At 46.8% G+C, this 22,494-nt stretch overlaps 1 protein-coding gene across 1 annotated transcript in view; it reads left to right on the top strand.

Annotated features, from left to right (window-relative positions):
• The first annotated feature begins 3,144 nt into the window (after positions 1 to 3,144).
• The window catches only part of HCN4 (hyperpolarization activated cyclic nucleotide gated potassium channel 4), a 55,915-nt gene continuing 36,565 nt past the window's right edge, over positions 3,145 to 22,494 (top strand). Inside the window, exons 1-2 of the mRNA XM_060689464.2 lie at positions 3,145 to 4,038; positions 20,763 to 21,186. Of these exons, the coding sequence (XP_060545447.2) occupies positions 3,236 to 4,038; positions 20,763 to 21,186 (1,227 nt within the window). The 5' untranslated portion in view covers positions 3,145 to 3,235. The remainder of the gene's footprint in view (positions 4,039 to 20,762; positions 21,187 to 22,494) is intronic.

Raw genomic sequence — 22,494 nt, 5'->3', positions numbered from 1 at the left:
AGAAAGAAGAAAAAGAGGAAGCAGGAGGGGAGGAGGAAGAGGAGGAACAAGAAGAAGAGGAGAAGGAGGGAAGAGGAAGAAGAGGAAGCGGGAGGGGAGGAGGAAGAGAAAAGAGGAGGAGGAGGAGGAACAAGAAGAAGAGGAGGAAGTGGGAGGGGAGGAGGAAGAGGAGGAACAAGAAGAAGAGGAGGGAAGAGGAAGAAGAGAAAGCAGGAGGGGAGGAGGAAGAGAGAAGAAGTGGAGGAGGAGGAGGAGGAAAGAGGAAGAAGAGGAAGCCGGAGAGGAGGAGGAAAAAGAAAGAAGAAGAAGAAGAGGAAGCGGGAGGGGAGGAGGAAGAGGAGGAACAAGAAGAAGAGGAAGAGGAGGAGGAGGAGGGAAGAGGAAGAAGAGGAAGCGGGAGAGGAAGAAGGGGGGGAGTTTTCTTGCAGACGTTTCATTACCCAACTAGGTAGCATCATCAGCAGTATCACCTAAGAGTAGATTCATGATTTGGCAAAATGCTCTTATTTGTTTTTTCTTACCTGGACACTGGAAGGCGAATGGCTTTGAAATGTATATCTTAATCTCCTTCTTTTTCCATTGGAATCGCTGTCTTGGCTTCTCATTTCTAACCGTTCGCCACAGAGTGCACAAAAAGGGTACTAAATAACCTCTCCAACACTTTATATATAATTGTTGTCTTGTTGTCCAGATAATAATTACATCTAAATCCCACACTTGGTCCAGAAAGAAAGATATCAGCTGATTCAAATGCCAGGTCCTAAAGTAATAGCGAATAAATTATGTAAGATTATATAGATTATATAGCAATCAATTACGGAGATGGCTGTCGGGAGCCTTTTCAAGTTGGCATTCCTTCACCCATTGGACATCAGGGAAAAGGACGATCATAAATCACCCACGATAGAGATGTCCCCTATCCTTTTTTACTAATTGTTCTATATTTTGGGCAAAATATGGAGCATCCTGAGCAGGGGTGGGTTCTAAAGTTTTTTACTACCGGTTCTGTGGGCGTGGCTTATTTTGTGGGCGTGGCTTGATGGTCATGTGACAATTATTTAGGATTTAGCAGAGGTACTAGTCTACCGGGAACCACAGCCATTCAGTCTTGGAAGGGTTGAGTTTGAGCCGGTTTCTCCCCATCCAGATCCGCACATGCGGCCCTCCTGAGCTCCGTTTTCGCCAGCAGACCAGGAGTGAAATCCAGCAGGTTCTGGCGAACCGGTAGCGGAAATTTTGAGTAGTTCAAAGAAACGGCAAATACCGTCTCTCTCAGCCCAGCCTACCTCGCAGGGTTATCGTTCTGAGGGTGGGGGTGGGGGTGGAAATGGGAAAAGAGCTTGCTGGAAATATACTGGGGAAACCAGTCACTTTTTGAGGGGGCAACGGAAAGGGATCTGGCCCTCTCAATATGTTTGAAGTTTTCAGGAAGTTAGGGGAGGGATTTCTTTTAAACAACCCAAATAGTGAGAGGGATTTCTCAAATGTTTGCTGGAGGAAGGGGGTGGGGGCTAAACAGAGACCCCTTTCCTTCCCCTGGAACGAGGGATTTCTAAAGCTCTAGGGAGGCAAAGAGACGGTTGGGTTAAAATTGGCACCTAAAGGACAATCTAAACCCAGATCCTGGGTGTTACCAGCTCTCTTTTTTATTTCTGATTCTCTCTCTCTCCCTCTCTCCTCTCCTCTCCTCTCCCTCCCTCCCTTTTCTTTTTCTCTCATTCTCTCATTCTCTCTCTCTCTCTCCACATCTCTCTTTCTCCTCTTTCTCTCTCTCTCCCCCTCCCTTTTCTTTTTCTCTCATTCTCTCATTTTCTCTCTCTTTCCACATCTCTTTCTCCTCTTTCTCTCTCTCTCCCCCTCCCTTTTCTTTTTCTCTCATTCTCTCATTTTTTCTCTCTCTTTCCACATCTCTCTCTTTCTCTCCCTCTTTTCCCCTTCCTTCCTTTTTTCCTTCCTCTCTTCCTCCCTCCCCCTTTCTCCCCCTTTTTTCTCTCATTCTCTCTCTCTCTTTCCACATCTCTCTCTTTCTCCCCTTTCCCCTTCCTCCCTCCCTCTCTCTCCCCCCTTTCTTTCTCTCATTCTCTCTCATTCTTTCTCTCTCTCTCATTCTCTCTCATTCTCTCTCTCTTTCCCCCTTCCTTCCTCCCTCCCTCCCTCTCCCCCCTTTTCTTTCTCTCATTCTCTCTCATTCTTTCTCTCTCTCTCATTCTCTTTCATTCTCTCTCTCTTTCCCCCTTCCTTCCTCCCTCCCTCCCCCCTTTTCTTTCTCTCATTCTCTCTCATTCTCTCTCTCTCTTTCCACATCTCTCTCTTTCTCCCTCTTTCTCCTCCCCACTCTCTCCCCCTCCCTTTAATTCCCCCTACCTCCCCCCCACAGGGCCGAGCGCCCCCTCCCAAGGTGTTGCCCCTTTAAGAAGCCGGGCGCCGGCTCAGGTAGACCCAGCCGATTGGACGCGGGGACTCCAGTGGCAACCCAATCGGATCTGCCGCCTTCCTGAATATTCCCAGGCTCCGGAGCTGCTGCCTGAACCCGGAGAGATGGGAGCAAACAGCAGCAATGATGTAACCCCAAGCGGGGCGCGCAAGTCCTGGTGATCGCCGGCTGCCCTGCGCCGCCGCTTTGGATCCGAGCCGCCGCGTGCGCGGCTGTTGCGCCCCGCACCGCCGCCCTCCCGCTTCTCGCCCTCCTCCTCCTCCTCCTCCTCCTCCCCATCATCCTCTTCCTTGTGACGATGTCGCCTTTCGGGAAGAAGCAGACGCGGCGCCGGACTTGTCCTCGGGGAACCTCCCGGCCGAGATGTCCCGGCGGCGCCCCCGGCTCACTGGCCTCCTGAAGCGGCTCGGTGGGTCCCTCAAGGCGGCGGCCCAGCACCCCCACTGCTAGCCGGGAAGGGGGGGCCGCCCCCCGCCTGGAGGGAGAGGAGGAGGAGGAGGAAGGGGCGGCTTCCCTGGAGGGCTCCGCTCTTTCGGCTGCCGGCCCTGCTCCTCGGCCCTCGCCCGGCGGGGACCCCGTCTCCAAGAGCAGCCCAGCCAGCAAGGAGATGACGAGCGCGGCGTCCGAGCAGCTGGCGGCCGCCCCCTGAGCCTGGCGCTGGTGGGGGGCCGGCCGGCCGGCCGGCTGGGTGGAGAAGAAGCAGAAAAAGACGGTTGGCACAGCCGGGTCTCCCCTCCGCCCTCCAAGCTGCGCCCACCGCCTGGGGCTCATCGCCCTCCTTGCTCGCGGCGGGCCCCGGCCATGGATCGCTTGCCGCCGTCGATGCGCAAGCGGCTCTACAGCCTCCCGCAGCAGATCGCGCCCAAAGCCTCGCTGATGGACGAGGAAGAGGAGGAGGAGGAGAGCGGCGGGGGAGGTGAAGGCGGAGGAGGAGGAGGAGGAGGAGGAGGCGGTGGCTGCAAAGATGCCCGGCGCAAGAGCATCCGCCTTCACCCGCTCTCGCCCTCGGCGGCCGCAGGAGCTTCGGCGGAGCCGTCGAGGCCCGGCCCGGGATCCAGAGCCTCGGAAGGCGGCCCTGCGGAGAGCGCAGAGGCGGCGGCCGGTGGGCTTGGCCGGCCGTGCGCCAAGAGCAGCACCAACGGCGACTGTCGGCGTCTGAAGGGCAGCCGCTCGTCTCTGGCCAGCCGCCACCCGCACGACTCGGGCGAGGGTCGCCGCCTGATCGGCCACGAAGGCGAAGCCGCTTCCCCGGGCGACGAGCGGAGCCCCCCGGGCCTGGCGGACGCCCCCACTGCCGCCGCCGCCGCCCCTTCCTCCTCCTCTTCCTCCACCCCGGCGGCGGCCGCTCCCCGCCAGGACGCGCCGCCCGACGCGGCCTTCGTGAAGGTGGAAAGCCCCGGGGCTTCGGGGGACCAGATCAGCCCGGACGACGAGCTTCGGCTGGGCCAAGCCGGCTTCATGCAGCGCCAGTTCGGCGCTCTGCTGCAGCCCGGCGTGAACAAATTCTCCCTGCGGATGTTCGGCAGCCAGAAGGCGGTGGAGAGGGAACAAGAGAGGGTCAAATCCGCCGGTTTCTGGATCATCCATCCTTACAGCGACTTCAGGTACCCCCCCATCCAATGCGGAGTCAAGCGGCCGGGTGGGAAACGGGGTTGTGTTGCTAGGGCACTTCGATGCCTTTGCAACTTTCTTGGCAAATTAGAACTAGAGTAACGGAGTCGGAAGGGACCTTGGGAGGTCTTCTAGTCCAACCCCCTGCTTAGGCAGGAAACCCTACACCACTTCAGACAAATGGTTGTCCAACCTCTTCTTAAAAACCTCCAGTGTTTACAACTTCTGGAGGCAAGTTGTTCCAATGATTAATTGTTCTCCCTGTCGGGAAGTTTCTCCTTAGTTCTAGGTTGTTTCTCTCCTTCATTAGTTTCTACCCATTGTTTCTTGTCCTGCCCTCAGGTGCTTTGGAGAATAGCTTGACTCCCTCTTCTTTGGGGCAGCCCCTGAGATATTGGAAGACTGTTATCATGTCTCCCCTAGTCCTTCTCTTCATTAAACTAGACATACCCAGTTCCTGCAACCGTTCTTCATGTGTTTTAGCCTACAGTCCCCTAAGAGGAGAAAGAGAAAGGAGATGGAGGAGAAAGAAGAGAAGGAGAAAGAGGAGGAGGGGGAGGGGGAGAAAGAGGAGGAAAAGGAGGAAGAAGAGGAGAAGGAGAAAGAGGAGGGGGAGGAAGGAGGAGAAAGAGGAGGAGGAAGGTTTCCACCCGTTGCTTCTTGTCCTGCCTTCAGGTGCTTTGGAGAATAGCTTGATTCCCTCTTCTTTGGGGCAGCCCCTGAGATGTTGGAACATTGCTATCATGTCTCCCCTAGTCCTTCTTTTCATTAAACTAGACATACCCAGTTCCTGCAACCGTTCTTCCTATGTTTTAGCCTCCAGTCCCCTAATCATCTTTGTTGCCCTTCTCTGCACTCTTTCTAGAGTCTCCACATCTTTTTTTTACATTGTGGTGACCAAAACTGGATGCAATATTCCAAGTGTGGCCTTACCAAGGCCTGATAAAGTGGTATTAACACTTCACTTGATCTTGATTCTATTTATTTATTTATTTATTTACTTTATTCAATTTGTATCCTGCCCTTCTCCTAGTGGACTCAGGGCGGTGCACAGCCAGAACTGAAACACATACCATTACAAAATTTAAAAATTTTAAAAGAATTATATGACTTTGGCCCAAAATTGAAAACATTCAAACTAAAACCTATTGACAATTTAAAAGGCTAAAAGAAAAAGGGGGGGTGGGGTTACACCAGCCCTGCTTGATGGAAAAGAAAAGTTTTTAGGGCACGGCGAAAGATTCTATCCCTCTGTTTATGCAGCCTAGAACTGTGTTGGCTTTTTTTGGCAGCTGCTGCACACGGCTGGCTCATATTTAGCTGGTTGTCCACTAAGACTCCAAAATCCCTCTCACAGTTACTACTCTGTGCTCTTCTCTGCCTTCTTTCTAGAGTCTCCACATCTTTTTTACACCGTGGCGACCAAAACTGGATGCAGAATTCCAAGTGTGGCCTTACCAAGGCATTATAAAGTGTTCATGCAGCTTAGAAGTGTGTAGGTTTTTTTGGCAGCTTGCCGGGGTTAGTTTGAACCCCGTCTATCTGGCAGGCCCTGGGAAATCTAAGAAGGGGGGAAAAAAATCAGGAATTAGGTGACCCTTTTTCCTATTAAAAGCTTGTCCAAAGCGTACCCCCTTTTCATTAAATTTATTAGCTGGAAAAGGGGTTGCTTGGTTCTTGAGTTTTGGCCAACGGAGACTTAACATGGCTCCATCATTCCACCTATAACTGGGGGTGGCTGAGTGAGGGTTGGGGGGTGGACTCTATCTTCCTAACAACTCTGCAAGGTGGGTTGGGCTCTGAGAGGGAGGTGATGTTCTTAGGGAGCAGGGAAAAGTACTTGAATTGGGTTCTCCCATCAAAATGAATTCCTTAATCCTGGTGAGAAACTTAATTCAGTGTGGACAGAATCTTCTCTGCGTTTTCTCTAGTGAAAAGTGGGGGGGGGGGGGGAGAGACAAGGAAAAAAGCCTTGGGGGGGGGGGAAGAGAAGGAACAAAGCCAGAGGGATGAACCCCAGGGATGAGGACAATTGTAGGGTGCGACAGTTTTATGCAATGCTGAAGTCTAGATCAATGTTGCTCCATCTTGGCAACTTTGAGATGGGTGGACTTCAAGTCCCAGAATTCCTGGGTGGGGAAATGCCCCCATGCTGCCTGGGGAATTCTGGGAGCTGAAGTCAACCCATCTCAAAGTTTATTAGCATGCTGCCTGGGGAATTCTGGGAGCTGAAATCCACACATCCAATAAGACACTTCCTTCCTTCCACTTGTCCAATATATTCGGTTCCTTCAAGTTCAAAAATTCAGCCCTCTCCTGCCAGATTTGCTTAACGAGGACATGATTCGCTTAACAACTGTGACAGAAAGTTCATTAAATTGGGAGCGATTCACTTCATTGCCTTGTTTAACAATTGGAACCCTGACCCCAGTTGTGGACGTATTTAAGGCAGGCTTTGTTCATCCATGGGGATATTTTCATTGTGAAATTAAAGGGAGATTCGTTTTTCGCCCGTCTCTTTAGACAAGCATCAACATTAACAGATTAACAGAGTTGGAAGGGACCTTGTAGGTCATCTAGTCCAACCCCCCACCCAAGCAGGAGACCCTACACCATTTCTGACAGATGACTGTCCAGTCTCTTCTTGAAAGCTTCCAGGGATGAAGCTCCCACAACTTCCGAAGGCAACTTCTGTCCCATCGGTTGATTGCTGTCACCATCAGAAAATACCTCCTTATTTCTAGGTTGAATCTCTCCTCGATCACTTTCCATCCAGTATTCCTTGTCTGGCCTTTGGGTGCTTTTCATTTTGTTTTAGGATTTTTTTCCCCCCTTTTTTCTTTTCTAGCCTTCTGTTTTGTCTTGTTTTGTTTTTGCTCAACCGACAACCTTAATTCCCTGGGATAGAGAGAAGTTAAGAGGAAAGTAATGGCCAAAATTAACTTTGGTGCTGTTTTTTCTCATTTTTTCCATTCAGTGTCTGAGCCCCAGGAAACCTAAGAGGGCTTTACATTTTCTTTCTTTCTTTCTTTTTTTAAAAAAGTAGAATTACCTGGTTGCAAAGCAACCTTATGCTGTGCAGTCCAACTTTCCAAGCCATAAGGGATAGTTTAGCGAGCCCAATAGTGTTGATTTTAATTACAATCAGCTTACACGACAACTTTGCCAAAATGAAAGAAGCAGGCGTCCGGGGCTTTTAATATGTGGGCTGAAAGAGGGTGGGGGAGATGCCTTTGAGGTTTAAGAAATGAAGCACGTGGTAGAGAAGGTATTTCATGGATTCCTTCCCCTGTCCTGCTTGCTCTCTTTCAACCAGGATTGCCCATTTAATACAGGCGTTCCTTGACATTACAAACCACTGTTTGGTGATTGGCTTTAACACTTAAATCACTAACCTAACTTGACTTGCAATGTAGCTGTTCCGATTGGGGTCTATGACGATTCACCACGGCCAACTCACCATGGCCAACTCGCTACAGTCAACTTGCTGTGGCCAACTCGCCGCAGGACAAGAGTTACTCTTCATATCAAAGAAATGGTAGAACGGAATCATTAAAGGAAGGATGCAAAATGAGAGATCCAATGAAATGGGAATGGCGAAACTTAAAATAATCTTGATTTATTTTTACATCATTACATAGAATGGTTAAATTGGGCCACAGCGAGTTGTCCAGCATGTGAGTTGGCCATGTTGAGTTGGCCGCGTTGAGTTGGCCGCATTGAGTTGGCCGTGTTGAGTTGGCCGTGTTGAGTTGGCCATGTTGAATTGGCCGCGTTGAGTTGGCTGTGTTGAGTTGGCCGTGTTGAGTTGGCCGCGTTGAGTTGGCCGCGTTGAGTTGGCCGCGTTGAGTTGGCCATGTTGAGTTGGCCATGTTAAGTTGGCCATGGCGAGTTATAAATATATATAAAGTGCTTCGCTTAACAGCGCCACTCTAAAAAGGTTGTAAAATCCGGCACCACTCAAGCTCCTTGCTTAACGATGGGCGTTCTGCCCTCCCTCTGTGGTAGTCATAAGCCGAGGACTACCTGTATAAGAAATGTCAGAACAAAAGAGTTGGTTATGTCAGGCAGAATTAACTTTTGGCGTTTCCTCTGAGCTGCGTTGCAGTTAGTTTTGGGAAAGAAGATGAAAACTTAATGGAAGATGGCTGTGTTAGTCGGCACGTGTTACCGTACTTAAGCAAAGCCTCCATAGTCTGAAGCAGTGCGTCTGAAAATATTCATCCCAAGGAAGCTAGTCCTTGCGGTAGGATTGTCTTCTTCAGATGGGAAATTCATGAGGTGGATTTCTGGTTCCTCAAACAGTGATAATAAATGCCTTAATAGCTCAGCAGATCTGCAATGCCCATTAAATGGGACAACTCCCCTTATCTGCAAATGCCATTTAATATTCTTTTTATCACCAACCATCCCCACAACCTGCTTGAGTTGACCGGATGGCCTTCAAGGAGGAAGAGAGCTTTATACCCAGCCTTCCTTGTCTCACTTCCTGGATGCAATCGTTCACAAACACCAGGGAAAGGAAACTTGAAAGCTTTCTTATTTACTGTACCTCGTTCTGGATCAGGGTGTCACCATTGCTACTGTGGGGAAAATCCTGACGTTGGACATTGTAGGTGGGTAGTAAAATGGGCTGCTGTTTCTGGGTGGCTCTATCGGAAGTGAACAAAATGCTTCCTTCCTTCCTTTCATCTTCCATCTCTTTTCTTCCTTCCTTCCTTCCTCCCTCCCCTCTCTTCTTCTTTCCTTCCTTCCTTATTTCCCTCCCTCCCTCCCTCCCTCCCACCTTCCTTCTTTCCTTCCTTCCCTGCCTCCCTCCCTCCCTCCCTTTCTCTCTTCCTTCCTTCTTTCCTTCTTTCTCTGCCTCCCTCTCTTTCTCTCCCTCCCTCCCTCTTTCCTTCCTTCTTCTTTCCTCTCTTTCTTCCTTCCTTCTTTCCCTGCCTCCCTCCCTTTTTCTCTCCCTCCCTCCCTCCTTCCTTCTTTCCTTTCTTCCCTGCCCCCTCCCTCCCTCCCTTCCTTCCTTTCCTGCCCTCCTTCCTTCCTTTTTTCCATGCCTCCCTCCCTCCTTCCCTTCCTTTCCTGCCCTCCTTCCTTCCTTTTTTCCATGCCTCCCTCCCTCCCCCTCTCTCTTCCTTCCCTCTTTCTCTCCTTCTCTCTCTCTCTCCTTTCTTCCTTCCTTCCCACAGTCATTTGGTCTTTATGTATGAAAATATGTCAAAGTTGACTAGGATGGGGGAAAATACCCTTGGAGGGCATCAGTTTGGAAAAAGTCCAAGGAAGTGTATGTATATATATATGTGTGTGTGTGTGTACAGTTAATATTTCGGGTTTCTTCCCGTGTAATTGTGAACATATCCCTAAAAGGGTAGAAGCGACGTTTCGACAGAATCTCATCTGCCATCATCAGGCTTATGTGAAGGTGAAAACTTACATAGACAAATATCAAACCTCTACAGGGAGGAGATGTATAAACTTACCAGAACTTATGAGAACCTTCACATAAGCCTGATGATGGCAGATGAGATTCTGTCGAAACGTCGCTTCTACCCTTTTAGGGATATGTTCACAATTACATGGGAAGAAACCCGAAATATTAACTGTACAAACATATATACCTGTGAAAACTTACATATATATATATATATATAGTCTTTTTTCCTTTTTCGTAGGCTTTTATGTGCATATTCTTTCTAGCCAGGTTTTAAACTTTTACCTACGTAAACTTAGTTTACGTAGGTAAAACCTGGCTAGAAAGAATATGCATATATATATATATGCATTTCTCCTTCTCCCTAACCTATGTATGTATGTATGTATGTATGTATGTATGTATGTATAAATGCATTTCTCCTTCTCCCTAACCTTGGGAGCCCAGGTGAACTCATGCCCATGCTTTTAGTTGATGGCACTACTCAGAAAACACCTCTGTGATTAGCAACTGGAATTCCTTGCCGTAGACAAGACTGATTGCAGCCCCTGGCTGAGAATTTAAAAGGCAATAGGTCACATTCATAAGGGATATTAATCACCATCAGTTATTAGCAGCCGTGAGAGCAAAAAAAAGATCATGCATATTCAGTAAGTTTCTGAAGATTGCTAGTTAGTCTAACGGTGAGCCTTTGAAGTCCTCCTGGAAATGTCTAGTTAGTCACTGAGGGTGACAAAGCTTCTTAATATTCCAAAGCTCTTTCTTCCTCGGGTTTGATGGACCAAAAGGATCAAAGGTGTAACCCAAACTCAAGACACATAAGAGGCAACCCTTAGTGCCCACTACTGACAGCACCCATAGATATGCCATAGGAATAATCTCTGGAATAATAACCCACTGGAAGGACAGCCCAAAAATCAGAAGTCTACTAGCACCTTTCCCAACTAATAAATTGTATTAAAAGCTCAAGAAAGCTTTTAAAGGGTCCAGCCTGAGTCCGAAATCTCAGAAGATTAAACCTCGGATCCAGATCGGATCCTGCAATATTATCAGTCTTTCTCCATCAGCATGATAACTGAATGGGATGGTGTTGAAATGGGTAAGTAGAATAACAAAGTTCAGATCTGAAAACGGGCCGGACGAGAGGACATTCCCACCTTCCCCTCCCCCCATCCCTAGGATTACAAAAAGTGGTGGGATTCAAACTCCCGGTTCTGTGGGCGTGTCTTGGTGGGTGTGGCCAGGGGGTTTAACAGGCAGCACTTGGCCTCCTGCAGCCCCCTGGGAGCAAAAGCGGGCCACGGTGGGGAATGCACCACTGCACCCTGCATCCCATTTTGGGCCTAGGAGGCCTCCCTGCACTTATCTGGGAGCCAAAATGGGGCACGTGGGGACTCCAGGAAGGGGTGGGGCAGGAAAGGGTGGGGCCAGCCAGCAATTTCACTACCGGTTCGCCCAAACCGGCTGGATCCCACCACTGATTACAAGGGACCTTTGAGCTTGGAATATGGGTGGCTGCTTCATGCCACCATACCCCCCTCCCTTCTATCAGCTCCTGTGATCCAGAATGGAGTGCATACAACTTTTCTGAGCAGATTATTATTTTTTTTTTTTAAGGAGACTCCTAAGTTGGCACTTTAAACCAGCAGTTAGAATTGCTATCATTAACTGGGTGTCCCCATGGAGAATTTTGGAAAGTATCTATTGTTTATTTAGTTTAAATTGAATTGAAATTAATCTGGGTTTTGCATGTGGGATACAGCTATTGGGTGTGCCTTCCCGCCACACACAGCTAAGTGGCTCCAGATCATCATTTCCTTTGGGGAAAGGGTCATGTTCAAAATGCCACAGCAGCTGGAGACGGGGAAGGTGGTTTGGATTAGGGGTTAAAATACCAGGCTAGAAAGTGAGAGAAGGAAGGAAGGAAGGAAGGAAGGAAGGAAGGAAGGAAGGAAGGAAGGAAGGAAGGAAGGAAGGAAGGAGAGGGTGAGGAAGGAAGGAGGGCCACATGGTCACGGAGACGTGTTCGGATAGCGCTGGCTCTTCGGCTTTGAAACGGAGATGAGCACCGCCCCCTAGAGTCGGGAACGACTAGCACATATGAGCAAGTTGAACCTTTACCTTTACCTTACTATATAGAGACCCTGATCTCCAGTAAGCATGCTTCAATATGCATTCGGGAGACCACCATCTATGTTGGAAATTGAAGCCAAACATGTTAATTTCCAGCTCTCTTCCATAATTATGTTTGTCTGGGCACAACAGGAGTCATAACGCCTCCCTCTGGAGACAGGAGGTGTTCTTCAGACTTTATATCTGCTCTTTAAACGTTCACACTCTGCATATTTGGTCAATATACATAGACATGCAGATAGCCTCCACCAAAGAGGTCTCGGAATGCTTCCCAGCTTCTCTAAATGGGGAAAGCTGTATCTTCTGGAAACTGATAAAGCCACATTCTCAAGACTTCTTGTCTCCATCTTAACAGCCCTGATTTCTTAGCTTCCCCCAGCTTCCTAGCAAGGTGACTTCTCTCCTTACCCCCTGACCCCCGCTGGCCATTGGAACTCAGTTTGGCAGCCCCCCAATATTTGATTTCAAATAATTGAATAGCCCATGTCGTTGGGAGCTGCCTATAATTTTTTTTTTATTGATAGATGTGGCGATTTTAGCGAAGGAAGGAAAGAAGAAAAGGCGGAAGATGGAGGAGGGAGACAGAGAAAGGGAAAGGAAGGGAGGGAGGGAGGGAGGGAGGGAGGGAGGGAAGGAAGGAAGGAAGGAAGGAAGGAAGGAAGGAAGGAAGGAAGGAAGGAAGGAAGGAAGGAAGGAAGGAAGGAATTGCAGGATTTGGGTTTGGATAGTCTAGAGCAAAGAAGAATTAGGCGGGACATGATAGCAGTATTCCAGTATTTGAGGGGTTGCCCCAAAGAAGAGGGGGTCAAATTATTCTCCAAAGCACCAGAAGGCAAGACCAAGAAACAATGGTTGGAAACTAACCAAAGAGAGAAGCAATCTGGAATTAAGGAAAAACTTCCCAACAGTGAGGACAATTAAGCAGAAAACTTGCTTTCAGAAATCATGGGCGATCCATCACTGGAGGTTTTTAAGACGAGACTGGACAGTCATTTATCTGAAATGGTAGTATAGGTTTTTCTGCTTGAGCAGGGGATTAGAAAATCCCTATTCTATTCTATTCTATTCTATTCTATTCTATTCTATTCTATTCTATTCTATTCTATTCTATTCTACTCTTCTCTTCTCTTCTCTACTCTACTCTACTCTACTCTATTATTCTATGGAAGGAAGGGAGGGAGGGAGGGAGGGAAGAGCCTGGTGGCGCAGCAGACTAAAGCACTGTTATTAACATCAGCTGCCTGCAATTACTGCAAGTTCAAATCTCACCAGGCTCAAGGTTGACTCAGCCTTCCATCCTTTCTAAGGTGGGTAAATTGAGGACCCAGATTGTGGGGGCAATAAGCTGACTTTGTATAAAATATACAAAAGTATGAAGGCTATTGCTTAACGCATTGTAAGCCGCCCTGAGTCTACGGAGAAGGGCGGCATATAAATCAAATTTTTTTTTAAAAAAAAGGAGGGAGGGAGGGAGGAAGGAAGGATTTTGACTGGAGAATGGAAGAATAAATCCTTTCATTACCCACCATTCACTCAGGCTGAAGAAGCTTCTTGGATGAGAAGTGAAACATCTTCGAGGATATAAACGAACTCCAGTTGCCTTTTGACAAAAACATCTTCCTTCTCCTTCTTCTTTTAGTTCAGTGAATTAGGAAAATTATCTGCCTGAGCTGCCTTTCAAGGTGCTCCCTGGAGCTTCTGGTCTTGAGAAAAGCTTTGTCCAGTCAACAGCACCTGCATATCTTTTGGCAAGGTCATCTTCCTTATTCTCTAGAACTCAGAACCAGAGAAGAATTCCCAGCTCTTATTTGCTTTTGTTCCTGTGTTTCTTTGGCTTCCGAATGGCAAAACGCAGGATGTTTGTTGACTGCTGAGGAAGCCACCATGTGCCCCTTCTGTTAATAAGGAGACATATTTTACCCCGTGCCAACTTTCACAAACTTAGCCATGTGTTCCCTTCTGGCTTGGCACGGTTGTCCTTCTGTGGGTTTTGTTGGCCCAGACGAGGCCTTCGCAAGCATGCAACGCAACCGACGTTCTGTCGGTTGAGAGAAGCCAAAGAGAATCGGGGTTAGAAGCTTCCAGGAAGTTCTGGATGTAGAATTCACCTCTGCCATTGATCTAAAGCTAAATTTCCCCCTTTCTGTTTTTTTTTTGTCTATCAACCTCAGCATTTTTAAAAACGGGATTTGAGTGTATGTTGGTCACAAGGCTAGGGATGCGGTGGCTCAGTGGCTAAGACGCTGAGCTTGTCGATCGAAAGGTCGGCAGTTCAGCAGTTCGAATCCCTAGTGCCGCATAACGAGGTGAGCTCCCATGACTTGTCCCAGCTTCTGCCAGCCTAGCCATTCGAAAGCAGGTAAAAAAAGCAAGTAGAAAAAATAGGGACCACCTTTGATGGGAAGGTTACAATGTTCCACGCACCTTTGACATTGAGTCATGCCGGCCACATGACCATGGAGATGTCTTCGGACAGCGCTGGCTCTTCGGTTTTGAAACGGAGATGAGCACCGCCCCCTAGAGTCTGGAACGACTAACACATATTTGCGAGGGGAACCTTTACCTTTACCTTTTTACCTTGGTCACAAGGCAAAGAAAAGTCATTAACGGGTAGAGAAAAATCGAAGCATTACTCTTGATCGGAATTCAAACCCTGAGATCCTAATCTGTTCTTTTTAATTTGTCCCCCATCAATCTTTCCCTTTGGCTGAAATTGTCCTATTTGTTCCTAATTTGGCCAGTGGAAAATATGGATTTATCCGTCAATCTGATGCCAGCCGGGTGGCGGTGCAAGCTACGGAATTGGCAGCTGTTTCCTTTCACGTCTAGATGTTTCTCTTGGTGGCCGTACGTTGGCTTTGGGAATGAATTTGCTGGGAGAAACCACATTTAACAAGGTGGTACGTGTAAACCTGCTGAGAACAAGCTGCCATAGAAAAGCTGGCTTGTTAAAGATACAAGCCAAGGCCAGAATGTTGGACAAGCACACCAGTGATGGTTGTCCAGAATGATCAAACTTAGTTTGTTTTCCCTTTAAAACATTGCAAAGGCAGAAATTTTTTTACTGACTTATTGGAGAGTAAGCCTCAGTCAATCAACTTCTGAGCGTGGCCTTGAATGAGATCGAAGAAACTGGGACAAAGGATGTTTTCCTAATGTTATCCATGATTACTTCCAAAATAATAATAATGATAATAGAGATGATCCATGAAAGAAATGTGTTGATAGGTTGATTGACACAAAAAAGAAAACCCACTAGACTAATCCGACTTTGCAATCTTTAAAGAATCTGGAGAGAGAGAGAGAGAGCTTCTCCAAATTTCTCCAGGAATAGTTCAGCAAAGCAAGTCCCACATGCATTACTCAATATTTGGGCAACAATTGCCAAGATACAATACCGCCTACACGCGTCTCGGTGTCAAGTTCCCCGTTTTGTTCATGCAGTTGTTTTTGTTTTCAAGTGTTTGTTTTGCATTGCAGTGGGCACAGTTGTGTCATTTAGAAGGTGAGCCCTCTGTGATGGACATGCGGGTTAGTGGTGGGTTTCAATTTTTTTTACTACCGGTTCTGTGGGCGTGGCTTGGTGGGCATGGCAGGGGAAGGATACTGTAAAATCTCCATTCCCTCCCCACTCCAGGGGAAGGATATTGCAAAATCCCCATTTCCTCCCGATCAGCTGGGACTCGGGAGGCAGAGAATAGATGGGGGCGTGGCCAGTCAGAATTTTTACTACCGGTTCTCCGAACTACTCAAAATTTCCGCTACCAGTTCTTCAGAACTGGTGAGAACCTGCTGGAACCCACCTCTGATGTGGGTGTTGGGCTGGGACTTCAACTTTCCTTTGGGTGGGGAAAATCTGGAAGCTTCAGATTCGGGTTAATGTCATCCCTTCAGAAGACGAAGTAATTAAGAAAATATTAGATCGTGCAGAAATGAATAGACTGACTTTGATAATCAAAGAAAGAGAGGGTTCGGAATATTACAAGATATGGAGTCAATTTTACAATTGGTTAGAGAAGAGATATAGATAAAGTTATTAAGAGTAAACAAGAAAATGTTATAATAAATGAAGTATGGGGAGAATGTTATAATAAAGAAATGGGAAAAATAAAGGAACAATGAAGATCGGAGGAGGAAGAATAAGGTGAAGAAACAATAGAAACATCTAGATGATACACTGAATGATTGATTATGTATTGTATGTTTGTTTATAAAATAAATAAATAAATAAATAAATAAATAAATAAATAAATAAATATTGAAATGGTGTAGGTTTTCCTGCCTATGCGGAGGGTTGGACTAGAAGACCTCCAAGGCCCCTTCCAACTCTGTTATTCTATTCTAAATGATGACTTTTCGTGTCAGGCTATGGTTGACATTATCCCTGGTTCCTTGCTGTGGAGGAAAATAGACTTGGCGTGTTTCCTTGAAAGGATTAACAGCGTCATCAAACGCTGAAGAAAAAAATAATCCAGGATGAATTTTTGCAAAATGTTTGTAAGGCTTCGTTTTGTAAAAAGCTTCCTACAGTTGCAAAAATTTTCCAGCAGATTGCAAAATCTGTAAAAAAAAAAAAAAAAAAAAAAAAATGCTTTTGCTGACTTGGGCCTCTCTCTCCCAGTTTGGTCTCTCTTCATCGGACAAAGAAGCTGGGGATATGTTTTTTTGAGCAGGATTAAATTAAAGTGTCAGAAAGAGGTAATCCGTAATTATTATTCAGGTATATGGTTTAGATGTCATGGGATTTGTGGGAATGACCTTGGAAGTTGCAGGAGATGAGATGCTGTCTAGGGCAGGGGTCTCCAACCTTGGCAACTTTACGATTTGTGGACTTCAACTCCCATAATTCCTCAGCCAGCATGCACAGTATACCCATACAACGAAATTCACTTAACCCCCAAAGACCAGGTCCAACACACATAACAGTCCCCAAACACACCCCCACCCACCACAATTCCCCACCCCTAAACCACCCAAACATCCACACAACAGACCAAGTAATGCTGTCCAACAGCTCACTGATGGTGGCCCTTTAGTTCATTGTTGAGTGCAATTATAGCTCTGGGATAAAAACTATTCAGAAAACGTGTGGTCCGAGTTTTAATTGTTCTGCATCTTCTGCCAGAAGGCAACAGTCCAAAAAGATTGTGAGCAGGATGGGAAGAGTCTCTGAGAATGTTATGCAACTTCCTCAAGCAGAGAGATGCGAAGATGTCATCCAGGGCTGGTAGCTGGAGCCCGATGATATTCTGGGCAGTTTTAACGATTCTCTGTAGAGCTTTTTTGTCCGCTGCAGAGCTGCTCCCATATCATGCAAGAATGCCGTATGTCAGGACACTCTCAATGGTGCTGCGATAGTAGGACGGAAGTAGATGCTGAGACAGATTTATCTTCCTGAGCATTCTCAGGAAGTGCAGACTCTTCTGTACTTTTGAGGCTGGGCGAATGCACAGAAGGTGCACGCACCAGCAAAGTGCATGCATGGTAGGCTGGGCGCATAGGCGGAAGGCGTGCACGCATGTGCCGAAGGGCAGGCGCATGCATGGATGGCCTCATGCATGGAAGGCTGAGCGCATGCATGGAAGGCGCACACCCATTTGTAGAGAAAGTAAGTGAAAACCACTCCTGGGCAAAGTGTTAATGAAACATATCATCCACGGAGAGAATTAAGTGCTAACTAACTAACTACACTTTCGTGACCTTTCTTAGTGTTTGAGTAAGTGCAGGGAGGAGATGAAGAAGCTGCTTCTTCTTAAAAGTGGTGAGGATGGAATTAAATCTAATCAAGTTTAAAAACAAAACAAAACACCACAGAAGTCCAGTCTGGAATTTCCTTAGAAAGACGCCTAGCTTTTGCGTTGTTGGAGTTTTTTGTTGTTGTTTTTTCTTGGCATGAAAACCAAAAGAATACAAAACGAGCATCTCTTTTAAGAGGCTTTCATTTTTATGATGAGAACCGCTTTGGAAAGAATTGAACGCGATGTTGCCAAATCTGGCCCATGACTAATCGATAGCTGAGCCGAGGGATTTAATGCAGCTCATATCTGTCCTGGAGCATTAAAGAGGATGAGCTCAAAGAGAACGGGAGCAGAGTACACTTCTTGGGACATGATGCCTTACTGTTGAAGGGACTGTCTGTGGTTGTTGGTGTCAGGGCTCCAAGGAACACCCCCCAACAAAAGAAAACTCCGAAGCTTGAGTTTCCCCAAAGTTCCATTTTATGAGAGATGTCCTATTGGCACATCTGGGAAAAGCCGAATCTGAAAGCTTCCAGGTTTTCCCCACCCAAAGGAAAGTCCAAGTCCTTCCCCCTGCACCCACAAGTCCATCACATGGTCCAATCAATGCACTGTCCCAACTGGAGAGGCTTCCCAGTTCCAGCCCTCCAGGCGCAGGGCAAGCTGTCCTTGACTCTCTGAGAAAGGAATGTTACTTTGACTACATATCACCTTGGGAGGGAGGGAGGGAAGGAAGGAAGGAAGGAAATGAAGGAAGGGACAGAGGGAGGGGGAGGGAAGGAGGGAGGGAGGGAGGGAAGGAAGGAAGATGGAGAAGACAGAGAGAGAAGGGGAAAACAGGCAAGGAAGGAAGGAAGGGAGGGAGGGAGGGAGGGAGGGAGGGAAGGAAGGAAGGAAGGAAGGAAGGAAGGAAGGAAGGAAGGAAGGAAGGAAGGAAGGAAGGAAGATGGAGAAGACAGAGAGAGAAGAGGAAGACAGGCGAGGAAGGAAGGAAGGAAGGAAGGAAGGGAAGGAAGGAAGGAAAGGAAGGGAGGGAGGGAGGGAAGGAAGGAAGGAGGAAGGAAGGAAGGAAGGAAGGAAGGAAGGAAGGAAGGAAGGAAAGGAAGGAAGGAAGGAAGGAAGGAGAAAGGGAGAAAATTGGTCTCATTCTAAATTGGTTTCTGGTATGAGTGTAACCAAATTTGGCCTGTTCAAGATGTTGGCTTGAAATTCAGTCCAAATTAGCACAAGAATGATCAGGAGATGTTGGAAGAAAAGTACATGGGAAGGTTGATTCCGGAGGGGGATGAGAGGCTTTTAGCTTCCCCAGAAGCTTCATTTGGGACTGAAAAAAATTAATCTGAGAACTTTCAGCTCAGCCATACAAAAAAAGAAAAAAAGAAAAACCCAGCAAAAGACTCCAGATTACCTGGAATTAATGTGGCTTTTGTGAGTGATATTAATATTTCAGAGCGTTGCCTTTTGATATGGTTGGAGATAAATCTGTACTGTTTCTCCCTTTGTTGTAAAACATGGAAGAAATACTTGCTGACAAAGACTTATATAGATATAATTAAAAATCGGGATCAAATTAAAAAAAAAAGTAATTTTTTAAAAAAAGAAATAGAGTATTTTTGTCTTGTTAAAGTTGTCTCGCTGTTTGCAATTTCTTTTTATTTGGAGAAAATATTAATAGTTTTAACCTCCTTTTTTCAATATTAAGGAATGGTGCAAATGTCCGTGGGCTTTTATCTGAGGAAATAAGCCAGCAGAACAATGGAAAAGCAATGTTAAAAATTGCGACAAAATGTTCTGAATAATGTCATGCATTATTCTTTCATTTGCAGCTACACAGATTCTTTGTAGACAAACTCGCACACAAATATCTAGCAGGCCTAGATAACTTAATAGGAAATGTTTGTTCTGACCCACTTTGCTCTTATATCTTAGATATAGCTTCTATATGCATTTATTGAAAATATCATCGTTAGATTTCATCTTCAAACATTAAAATGCAAACCAACATAAAGGGAAAAAGCCTTGGTGGCGCAGCAGACTAAAGCACTGTTAAGTAACACCAGCTGCCTGCAATTACTGCGAGTTCGAATGTCACCAGGCTCAAGGTTGACTCAGCCTTCCATCCTTTCGAGGTAGGTAAAATGAGGACCCGGATTGTGGGGGCAATAAGCTGACTTTGTATAAAAAAGAACACCGCTTAGGGGGGGCCAAAAAGCCCTACTAAGCAGGTATGTATAAAAGTATGAAGGCTATTGCTTAACGCATTGTAAGCCGCCCTGAGTCTCCGGAAAAGGGCGGCATATAAATCGAACCAATAAATAAATAAATAAATAAATAAAAAAGGAAAGAGAATGACAAATTAAAAACGACCAAAATATACATCAAACAAATCTAACAAAAGTGACTCCCGACTTTCTTTTAGTGCAGAAATATTAGCAGTTACAACCACCTTTAAATAAGTCAGCTCAATCTACAAAATATCTTAAAATATCAATAGCTGACGTACTAAAAAGAACCCGGTATTTGTAAAATGTAATTTCATCTAAAAAGGTAAGTAAGTGATAAGAGGAAAATGAAGATCAATTGTTGTGGGAAAAAAGGATAAGAACGCTAACCCTGAAAGCAAGTTCTGGAACTGAATGTCTTCTCAGATGGATCTCATTTCTAAGTTGAGTCCTTGGTGCTCTCTGAGCTTGGCTGTTTTCTTGCAGATGTTTCATGACCCAACTAGGTAACATTATCAGTGCTAGAAGGGAGTGGGGATTGCAGGGAGGAGGAGGAGGAGGAGGAGGAGGAGGAGGAGGAGGAGGAGGAGGAGGAGGAGGAGGAGGAGGAGGAGGAGGAGGAGGAGGAGGACGACGACTATGGGGTCCTTGGTGCTCTCTGAGCTTGGCTGTTTTCTTGCAGATGTTTCATGACCCAACTAGGTAACATTATCAGTGCTAGAAGGGAGTGGGGATTGCAGGGAGGAGGAGGAGGAGGAGGAGGAGGAGGAGGAGGAGGAGGAGGAGGAGGAGGAGGAGGAGGAGGAGGAGGAGGAGGAGGAGGAGGAGGAGGTGGACGACGACTATGGGGTCCTTGGTGCTCTCTGAGCTTGCTTATTTTCTTGTAGGCATTTCAGCACCAAAGTAAGTAATATCATCAGTGTTAGAAGGGAGTGGGGTTTGCTACTTTCTGACTCTGATCATGTTACCTAGTTTGGGAATGAAACGTCTGCAAGAAATCAGCCCAGCTCAGAGAGCATCAAGGACCCCCGTCGTTCAATGCTGAGCTATGCATATTCCCTTCCATTGGTTATTTCTACAAATAACCTGCTGTCATTTGTCCAGGTTGCGGACAAAGTTGGTGCCTTTCTCAGGCCTTAGATCCCGTTGGTGTCTTCTTCTCTGTTTGACCCCGTGTCTCTGCGTTGTCCTTTTAGGTTCTATTGGGACCTCACCATGTTGCTCCTCATGGTTGGAAACCTGATCATCATTCCAGTAGGCATCACCTTCTTCAAGGATGAGAACACCACCCCGTGGATTGTCTTCAACGTGGTCTCGGATACCTTCTTCCTCATTGACCTGGTGCTCAATTTCCGCACGGGGATTGTGGTGGAAGACAACACGGAGATCATCCTTGACCCCCAGAGGATTAAGATGAAGTACCTCAAAAGCTGGTTTGTGGTGGATTTTATCTCGTCCATTCCGGTAGACTACATTTTCCTGATTGTGGAGACCCGCATCGATTCGGAAGTATATAAGACGGCCCGAGCTCTGAGGATCGTCCGTTTCACCAAAATCCTCAGCCTCTTGAGGCTCCTGAGACTGTCTAGGCTCATACGGTACATTCATCAGTGGGAAGAGGTAAGTAAAGACGGAGTAGCCATCCTAAGTGGAGCAAAAGGAAGGGGTGTGGAGAGATCTATATTCTAAGGTGGAATATACTGAACACAAGGATGCGTTTCCCTGGATCTATTTACACCAGTGGTGGAATTCAAATTTTTTTGTTACTACCGGTTCTGTGGGCGTGGCTTGTTGGGTGTGGTGTGGCTTGGTGGGCATGGCAGGGGAAGGATACTGCAAAATCTCCATTCCCTCCCCACTCCAGGGGAAAGGATATTGCAAAATCTCCATTCCCTCCCACTCCTGGGGAAAGGCTACTGCAAAATCTCCATTCCCTCCCCACTCCAGGGGAAGGATACTGCAAAATCCCCATTCCCTTCCCACTCCTGGGGAAAGGATACTGCAAAATCCCCATTCCCTCCCCACTCCAGAGGAAGGATACTGCAAAATCCCCATTCCCTCCCCATTCCAAGGGGAAGGATACTGCAAAATCCCCATTCCCTCCCCACTCCAGAGGAAGGATATCGCAAAATCCCCATTCCCTCCCCACTCCTGGGGGAAGGATACTGCAAAATCTCCATTCCCTCCCCACTCCTGGGGGAAGGATATTGCAAAATCCCCATTCCTTCCCCACTGCAGGGGAAAGGCTATTGCAAAATCTCCATTCCCTCCCCACTCTGGGGCCAGCCAGAGGCGGTATTTGCCGGTTCTCTGAACTGCTCAAAATTTCCGCTACCGGTTCTCCAGAACCTGTCAGAACCTGCTGGATTTCACCGCTGAGTTCAACTCTTTGGAGGAAATGTTGAAGGCAAGGAGATAAAATTCACTGGTAAAATTCACATGAGTTGTTCCTATCCTGTCCACCCCTCTCCCCACCCCTCTCCAGAAGCTGCAATCTGGCTTTCCACCAGAGCTAGGACAGTGTCTGATTTCTGAGAAGGCTAATGGAAGGATGGGTAGCGCATAATAGGCTAAAAAATCAAAGGTAAATATTTGAATAACTTCATTGCTGCAATATGGAGCGAAGGTGAAGGCAGGGAAGTAAAGTGGTTTTTACCTGCTTACTCTTGGTAACTGCGGTTTGAATTCCATGGGGTGTTCTGTGATTAGGCAACTTGATAAGGGGCAGATGGATATATAGCCCAGAGCTAATAAAACTGGAGTTTGAGTAAAATTCATGGGTGGATTTAAGAAGGACCACGAAAGGATTATGAAAGAGGCTAACCACTGGGAGATGACTTGGACGCTATCTAACAAAATGAAATTCAACGGTGAAAAAAGTCAGGTTCTACGTTTAGGCAAGAAAACCAAAATGCACAGGGACAGTAT

Source organism: Pantherophis guttatus, chromosome 13 (genome assembly GCF_059756535.1).
Source record: "Pantherophis guttatus breed Tessera chromosome 13, ASM5975653v1, whole genome shotgun sequence".
Taxonomy (NCBI): Eukaryota; Metazoa; Chordata; class Lepidosauria; order Squamata; family Colubridae; genus Pantherophis; species Pantherophis guttatus.
This window is presented reverse-complemented; position numbering and strand designations above follow the sequence as displayed.